This window comes from Protomyctophum parallelum (assembly GCF_964188405.1).
Source record: "Protomyctophum parallelum genome assembly, chromosome: 7".
Lineage (NCBI taxonomy): Eukaryota > Metazoa > Chordata > Actinopteri > Myctophiformes > Myctophidae > Protomyctophum > Protomyctophum parallelum.
In genome coordinates this window covers 15,244,310-15,253,651 of record NC_139705.1, presented here as the reverse complement: position 1 = coordinate 15,253,651, position 9,342 = coordinate 15,244,310, and the positions used below count along the sequence as shown (strand labels likewise).

At 41.6% G+C, this 9,342-nt stretch overlaps 1 protein-coding gene across 1 annotated transcript in view; it reads left to right on the top strand.

The window, feature by feature from the left end:
- Positions 1 to 1,020: 1,020 nt before the first annotated feature.
- wnt5a (wingless-type MMTV integration site family, member 5a) overlaps positions 1,021 to 9,342 on the top strand; it is a 28,149-nt gene continuing 19,827 nt past the window's right edge. Inside the window, exons 1-2 of the mRNA XM_083769029.1 lie at positions 1,021 to 2,396; positions 7,184 to 7,339. Of these exons, the coding sequence (XP_083625155.1) occupies positions 7,203 to 7,339 (137 nt within the window). The 5' untranslated portion in view covers positions 1,021 to 2,396; positions 7,184 to 7,202. The remainder of the gene's footprint in view (positions 2,397 to 7,183; positions 7,340 to 9,342) is intronic.

The window sequence follows — 9,342 nt, the reverse complement described above, 5'->3', positions numbered from 1 at the left end:
ATGAGAGCTGTCTGTGTAAGCGCACACAGCATGGACCTGCTTGTCTTGATTTTACTGGGAGGTAACTCGATCCCCTGCGACTGAAAATCCTAACTCTACTCTGGCATGGGTAGGGTAATAGCCCCGGGTGCTTTATAAGTTTATTTTAGGTAATAGAGAGGCTTGTTTTGTACGTTCCGCCCTCTCCTTTTCTCTCTGTCTGACTGTCGTCCCTTTTCTTTTTTTCTTTTTACAATTTCACCTACACTCAAATTCCGAGTCAAGCCCTCTCTCTCTCTCTCTCTCTCTCTCTCTCTCTCTCTCTCTCTCTCTCTCTCTCTTGATTCTCTTTCTGAAACATTTTCATGTCAAGGATCCCCCAAACTGATATTTGGCCACGTGCACGCAACACACACACACACACACACACACACACACACACACACACACACACACACACACACACACACACACACACACACACACACACACACACACACACACACACACACACACACACACACACACACACACACACACACACACACACACACACACACACACACACACACACACACGCACACACACACACACACACACACACACACGCACGCGCACACACGCACAGTGCATGCGCACGCACACTCACACACACAGATTTGTCTTGTTCAACATTTAAAAATTTGTTATAATTTTCTCAATTAAAACATAATCCGAAAATAGCATATCTACAAGCTCACCGCACCTATATGCCATTGCCACCTTATAGTTTTAGATCAGCTATTATTTAAATTAAAAAGTAAACTCTTCTTTCCCCCCCCTCAGGCTCTCACAGTCACAGTGCGTCCTCGGGCCTCACTTTGAGAACCACTTGCTTTAATGTTGGGGTTGGTTGGTGTGTGTCCGGGCCCGGGGAGCGACATAAAAAAGAAAAAAAAGAAAAAGAGAGACATGGTCCGAAAAGCGCATGCGTCATCTGAAAGTTTTGCAGCGCGCATCGGTGCAGCAGTTCGCCAGTTTGAAGAGAGGAGGCGACGGAGGAGGAGGCAGGTGACTGAGAGACTGACACCAACCCTGAACCAGAGACAGAGAGAGAGAGAGAGAGAGAGAGAGAGAGAGAGGAGAGATCATTCCATTCAGCACAGCCTGCTCTGAGTGCTGCCTGCCTGCAAGCAACCTTCACTGCACTGTTCATCCAGCAGCCAGAGAGGATAGACGCTCCCAGACGCACACACACTCTCTCACACACTGACTCACTACTAGACTCACACTGTACTGTGCGTTTTGGAGACACAGTTAACTTAAACCACACGTACACGGGTGGAAAGCAAAGGAAAGGGGGTGAAAAAAGAAACAAACTTTTGCAGCACTTTTCTTGTTTTCATCGTCTTTTTTGCAAGGTGGATGCATTATTTAATTTACTTGGCGTGATGGTTCTTATCTAAGCTGAAACAACAACAACAACAAGGATTTGACAGGAACGTTTTGTTGGAGAATGGAGGGTGAACTGACTAGTCGTTTGTGGCGAGGACTCCCGTGCTGTGGATGTTTCTACAGGTAAAACAAACCCAGACCCGACGCGCTGCTTCCTTCCCAGTGAAAAGGTGACCGCAACACTGCTGCAACCGCTTGGATTATAATCTCTTTTTTGTTTTGTTTCATTCAAACCAATATTTGGTTTTTCGGTACATTTTTTATATATATATATTTTTTGTCTTAAAAAAAAACCCCGGCCGGGGGAGAAATCATTGTTTCTTTTGGTAAAACGGTGGTGGACCGTGGAACTCCGATCGAGGAGAGGAGAAAGCAAGAAGAAAAGTAGGACAGTTTCCTTCAAGATCAGAAGGAGGAGAAAAAAGGGGGCACAAAGTTTGTTGCTTGCTGCTGACGTTTTTCTGCCACTGGCACCACAAAAAGTTTGTGAGAGTGTTGCCTGTGAATGTTTAATTTGTCATTAAGGCTTTTATAATCACGCCCACGTTTGTTAACGGCACTGATTTTCTTTTTTTGGAGGGGGTTGTTTCTCCAGATCTCGTTTATGACTTTGTAAATAAAATCCACCGGTTCTTCTCCACACTCAGATTATTTGGCGCACGTTACGGAGTGCATTCACCGATTAGCCTACCCTGATTTATTTCCCCCCCTTTACATGTAACCTACTTCTGAACAACTTGAACCAGTGGGGTTTTCGTACGTGTCTCTGTCCACAAGCTTTCCGGGAGATCGGGATACCTATACAACTCAATCAAACCCGGTGGACTTCTTGTGTTCACACAACTTGCTGGGAAAAGGGAATTAAAAAGAAGAAAAAATAACCCACCTGGCTTGGAACTGGAATTATTCGTTTGATCGTCACTCACACCAAATAAAAAAGAAGTTGAGTTTTAGGACATCTTTCTAACGGACTGCAGCTATTGGTGAGTATCCTTATAGGCACTTTTCATTGTTCAATGTTTTCCAACGGTTCATAAATGTTGTGTTTTTAAGCAGGGCAGTTTTTTTTCTTCCTTTGAGGAGCAACTCTGACATATTTGATCTGTGCAACCAACCAACCACCCCCCGCATTGATTGTGTCCCAGTTGTCACCAGCCTGCGACAAATCTTTCTGTCTTAAAAACAATACAGCGGAATAATAGCCATAATAATCACCGAAAAAACACATCGTTGAGGTAAAGTAAAGGCCTGATTTAATTCACTATGCAGTATAGGCTACGTCTCTACCCTTAAAGTAATCGAAAATGCATAGACTATCCGATCTAACAATCATTCTGTAATGTCCCAGACAGACGGCATGCATGATGCAATTGCAGTTGCATAGTGCGCTTTATACAGATCAGGAACAGTCTCATGACAAAGAACACATGCAGTCCCCTGTATTTTCTTGGCATAATTTAAAAATATAAAATAGCGTTTTAATGAGGAGCCAGGCTGTATGTAAGTAATGTATGTAATGTGGCTCTCCTCTCCTCTCTCCTGCTGGCCCCCAGCGTCAAACCCTGGTCCCCTGGCGCCCTCTCCTGGTCTAATGACAGCCAGAGCGCATGCACCCAGGGGCCACAGCCTTTAGAGAAGCAGCAGAAATTAGTGCAACAATATGTTTACGTTAACTTGAGGCACCTTTCTGTTCTGTTCTAAATATCACCAGGTAATTTCCGTCTACTGCCGAGCATTAACGCCATTATTGTGATTATGGTCCTGACTCCTTATATATAGTGGCTGAAATTCAACCATAACTAGACCTAACATATGCTGTAGGCATAAAAGTCTTTGAATATATTCATAACTACATAATCTATCTAACATGACCTCTCCTAAATATACTAGATATTAGGAATAGGCTATATTTATTATTTTGTGTTCTAAAAATGAATGAAAACACATAGCTAGGCCTATACTTCTTATAGGCTAGTACATCCACTTTGGTGTTCAAATGGGCCTTTTCCATTAGTTTTTTAGGGGGGGGGGGGGGGGTCATATACTAACAATGTCTTGATAATTACATACTGGTATATTACTGAAACATTTTTGCAATAATGGCTATTTCAGATGATTTGGCCTTGAGTGCGTCCAACTATGGTCTGAAAACAAAACCAAAGAGAAAGCGAATAATTAAAAATATGTATGAACATAAGCCTATGTCTATAGCCTAGGCTTCTCTCTTAGCCTCTCTGTATCTGCATAATTGCAATTAGCCTAACATGGTTACATAATTTAAGCAGTTTAATAGGCTATAACCTAACTGTCCATAATATTGAAAATGTTCCCCATATTGGCATGTAGAGTAAAATGATGTTAATGTAGGCTATTCTATGTAGCCATAAACTCAGATATTGTAGAAATGTAACCACCTAATGGACCCATTTTTGGTTACATTTCTAAGAGTTAAAACATTAAAAGCCACTCTCAGGATTTCAGCGTGAGAAGAGAATTACACTTGTGCTTCTAATATTTTGACAGCGGCTACACGTTAATTTCTTTCCATGCATGCACCCACTCCTCCACTCCACTCCGTCCAAATTGGTCCAAGTCCTCTCTTCTCTCTCTCCCCAGTGCGTTTATACCGACACAAATGAATGGGCCGACCATCCATCATCCATTCACCCGCTTTATGAATAGCTAATTGGGGTCAAATCGTTCCCAGGGGTCAGGGGAGTTCTCTGCTCTGTGCACTGACTGGTGTGCCATGCACGAGACAAGAGGAGTGGAGGATTCTTTTCTTTTCTTTTCTTTTGTTTTTGCAATCAATGTAGAAATACGAGTAAAAATCCCGTTGATATTCAACATGTTACTTTGTACAAAGGTATAGGCATACAAAAAAGTACTTAGGTTGGTTATAAAGTGGCCTATACGTACGGAAAAGGAAAACAAGTTCTCATATCATGCAGAATGTCCCATTTCACAACTTTGATTCCAAAAGTTTTCAAACTTTGTCAGTCTTTTGAAAGTAGCAGATCTACAAGCTCAAAACTTCAGAACACACCAAGTGTAAAATAGTATTACTTTGTTTTCTAAAATAAAAATAATCTAAATCTACAAAGTAATGTTAAATCGGTTTTCATTCAAATTATTGTGGTGTAATAGAACACAATCTATTTGCCCATCTCTGCAATGTAGTTGAGTAGAAGTCTATTTGATAAATGGACATGCTCAAGTTAAGTAAACAATACCTCAAATGTACTTGTAAGCACAGTACAGTAAATGTACTTAGTTACTTTCGGCTACTGCATGAGACATAAACTGTTCTCCCCCCCCCCCCCCCCCCCCACACACACACACACATTGGTGCTGGTCTGGTAATACATGCTTATGTCGTGATGGGGGCTATATGTTTTATCCTTTGGTCGGACTGAATTAAATCCATGAATTAACTATGTTTAATATTTATATTTATTTCACACTATTTAAAAAAAATATAGGCTATATATAAAAACAATATTGAAAATAGCAGATCTAGAAGCGTAGACAATGTGAGCCTGTAGATTGGCTATTTTCACTAGAAGTATACTGGGCTTAAGTGGTTACGAACTCTTTCTTTCTTTCTTTCTTTCTTTCTTTCTTTTCTTTTTGATAGATTTAAAAAAAAATCCCGGCGGTAAGGAACATTTGTCCAGAGTGTTTAGACTCTTGAGCAGAACTATGAATAATGTCCAGTCATCCATCATCTTATGATTTGTATGGCACGATGGACGGTGTCGCGTGTGTGCACGCACGATATCCGATCTACAAGCTCACAGCATGTCACGCAAGCCTGTAGATCTGCTGTTTTCGGTCTGTGATACCGTTGTGTGAAGGAGCGGTAGTATAGCCCGTTGTTTCCAGCCAGTACCCTTCTGTGTGTGTGTGTGTGTGTGTGTGTGTATGTGTACTACCCACAAGTGTAGCAGAAAGTATAGCAGAAAAGAAAAATGTTGAATGGTTATAATTTGTTTTATTGTTTTATTTTAATTAGGCTTGATTTACACTTGTGTACAGAAAAGCCCCCCCCCCCTTTTTTTGCCTAACCTCTTAGGTAGAGCTTGTAGATTTGAGCTATTTTGGGTCCATGATACCGGCACACAATTCAACTTAGACTGTGAGGGCTTAGTAATTTTATTTTACCTTGATGTCCTCACTAATATAGTTTGTGTGTGTGTGTGTGTGTGGTGTGTGTGAGGGGAGTGGGGTGGGGGGGGGGAGTACTTGGCCTTGTCTTTAATGAGTATTAAGCAGCAGACCTGGCTCGCATGCAGTTCCAGACAAACTCAACTTTGGAAAATACTGTGGCGTGACAAATTGGGAGTCCCAGTACCCTCCAAAATCACACACACCCCAACAACCAACGGCACAGCTGGGCAACATTCTGCACATAACGCCTAAAAAATACAGACTAATTATTTTAACTCGTTCTCGCAGTCCGTATAGAATTATAGGATATATAGTCACACACAAGCCCGGAGCTATAGTGCTGCAGAGATTATGGTAATAAAAGTAAGAATCGCCCCTTTTTTCCCTTTTCTAAGTCCTGACCTTTTCTCAGTCTAGGAAAGAAGTGCATGTGCACAGTGTTACCTGCTGACGTGGCTGGAGGCCAGGGCTTCTCAAAGCTTTTCATGTCCAGGACCCCCAAATTGAGATGTATTTGATCCCCATCTGAAAGGGACCCCCTGCCCCAGAAGAGATGATTTGTGTGTGTGTGTGTGTGTGTGTGTGTGTGGGGGGGGGGGGGGGAAATAATAGAAAGAAGAGTGAGACCCCACTTTGAGAACCACTTGCTATAGGCTACCCACCTAGTGTGGGCATTTAATTATATGAATGACATTTGATTTAAACTAATCAATCTAATTTGACTTTCAATGTTAAAACAATCGATCTGAAGGAAACAAACTTTCCAATGTTGGGCCATGGCTAAAATAATTAAGCTATATCTTATAATATTGGAATGTTTCCAATTTTGTGAAGTTTTAATTGATCTTAATTAATGCTGACATCCTGTGGTGTTTTTAATTAAGCAAAAGGAACAGGTTTTTGGAGAATTGGCGCTTGTTTAAATTTCCCACGATAGTCTTGACACAATTTAGATTGATTTCCCACCAAGTAGGCCCAAGTTGAGGTGAATGACCTTTTATGGCTAATAGCTTTAGTATTTTACTGTAGCATGGCCCTAAAACTATTCATGTGGGCCTCGCTGGGTAAACACTTGACCCTTTTCAATATGTTTAAATGTCATTTATTTGTGTAAATGTGTCAAATTTTGAACTCGGCATTCGGCAGCCAACACCATTACCAGGCCAAAATGCGTTGTACAGTACAGTCAAAGCACAGCCATGACTTGGGAGGTAAAAAATGACAAGTATATTTGTGCTTAATTCAATATTTTCTTTCTTTCTCTCTGTCTCTGTGAGGTTATGCATCTAGCTGAGGGGTATATGCTACAGTTGTCTGTCTGTCTGTCATTTCACACTCAGACCTGCTGCCAAACGACAGACTGTCTGTCTGTCTGTCTGTCTGTCTGTCTGTCTGTCTGTCTGTCTGTCTGTCTGTCTGTCTGTCTGTCTGTCTGTCTGTCTGTCTGTCTGTCTGTCTGTCTGTCTGTCTGTCTGCATCACCCCGTCATTACCATGAGTTATATTGTACATTAAGTCGCAATACATAAACAGCGATTCTTGTGCCCTCCCCCCCCCCCCCCCCCCCCCCCCCCCCTCTCTCTCCTTCCCTCCCCTCCCAGGCCATCAGCAGCAGGCAGAATGAACCTGGGTCTGGGCAGCTGGTGTCGGGCGTTGAGGTGGCCCTCAGGCAGCATTCTGGACTCTAGGAACTGTGTGTTCGCTCTCACCCTGGCCATCCTCATCATGCAGGTGGTGGCGGAGGCCAACTCCTGGTGGTAAGTAGCATTTTGTGAGTTTTCACAGTCAAATCTTGCTCTGTGTTAATGCAACCACTTAACCCTATAGGGCAGTACTTAATTTACAAGAAGTCTACACAATTAGAGAATGTAGAATTGATATTTTGATCAATGTTTACCTGTTATCTCTCTTAATGGTACCAACATCAATACAGCATGGCATTGTGGACAAAATCTTATCCAATGACAACATATTTTGCGTCTGAGAGGCTAAATCTCATCAAATGGTGGTCCGTGGCTCAAATGCCAAAACAATTATGGGCCTTGATATGAAAAGGGTTGAAAACCACTGCATAGTAGTGGTGGCCATTTTCTGGTTCATGTAAAATAAAGGTCTGTTCAAGTTCCCAACTTTCCCATAGAGATGTCCAAACAATATTTATATCAATTATTGTAAGCCTGGAATCAAGTCATCCTGGTGAAATGTGACCATAAGATCTTGGATTGTCTGAGAGGGAAAAAGAAAAGCTAAACAAAGGGTATTTAAACTATTTAATTATTAAATATACTGTCATATCATTTAAAAACAAATATTGGCTTTATAAAGGCTTTATGGTCACGATTCACCAGGAGCCTGGATGGTTTGATGCTAGGCTTAAAATAATTGCTATAAATATTTTTGGAGGGGAAAAGAATGGTCCTTTTTTGAGTGAAAAAAATGGCCGGCACTCCTATGCCCTATGCGGTTGCCTGGAGTCCCTCAGGGCTCTATACTGGTGTCTGTTCTAGTGTTATTGTTGGGAAAGCTTTCACCGGAAATAGCAGATCGACAAGCTCACAACAATACACATGTTGGGGTGTAAGTGGTTAAACCCTCTAATCCAGTGATTATCAACCAGTGGTCCGGGGACCACCAGTGGTCCTTGAGGCGGTTCCAGGTGGTCCCCAATTAAATTATGGAGCGTTGGTAAACAAATGGACCCTTATAGAGCTTTAACTCTTGAGGGTGTACGATGACACCAAATAAATCCTTACGGTCCATTTGGTTTCATTTTAAGCTCTCAAGAGTTAAATTATTGTTATTTTACTTCATTACTTAATTTACAAGAAGTCTATACATTTATATAATGTAGAAGAAGTGTTATCTTGATCAATGTTTGCCTGTTATCTCTCCTAATGGTACCACATCAATACAGCATGGAGTTGTGGACAAAATCTTATCCACAATTCAACTAGGTCTAAATCTCATTTTAGGTGGTCCGTGGCTCAAATGCTGAATAAATGATGGGCCTTGATATGAAAATGGTTGAGACCACTGGTCCACACCAAATGTCTTCGCCAAACAAATAGTGGATCTACAAGCTCTAAAGCGCGTCACACACGCGCACATGTTCCCCCCCCCAGAATAGAAGCGGTTTACTTACTCTGGCAGTGCAAAAATAGACCTGCGTAAACACTGGATTAAAATCCTCTGCCAACTAGGAGTGTACACATGTAACCAGAATGGACAGTATGGGTGCATTTGGTTGCAGAGTTACAAATGATGAATGAACACTGAAGAGTTGACTTTGTACCGTGTTGGTTCACTCTCTCTTTGTGTGTGTGTGTGTGTGTGTGTGTGTGTGTGTGTGTGTGTGTGTGTGCGTCAGAAATCCGCCATGTTTGGTTTTTGCCCACAAAGTGCATGGCAAGAGCAATTTTTATTGCTTTGCAAAAGGACCGTTCTTCTATATTTGTTGACACAAGTCTGTAAAAAGAATGAAAAGTCCTGGTTTAGGCTTTTCCTTAAAAGACGAGCTTTCATGTTTCTTGGTTCACTGTCAAGATGGTGATATAGTGCTGCCCGATTTAAGTGAATCTCGATTTTCCTCTACAAGAATTGAGATCACGCAATTCTCATGAACTACATTCTACATTCAAAATATGGCACCTGGAGCCATAGCTACTGTGGCTTTAAACAGCCAACATCAAAGTGCTTGAGTTAAACCTCTCTTCAAGTCTCTCTCTTACAAGTAGCAAAAATCTAAGAGTAACTAAAATGA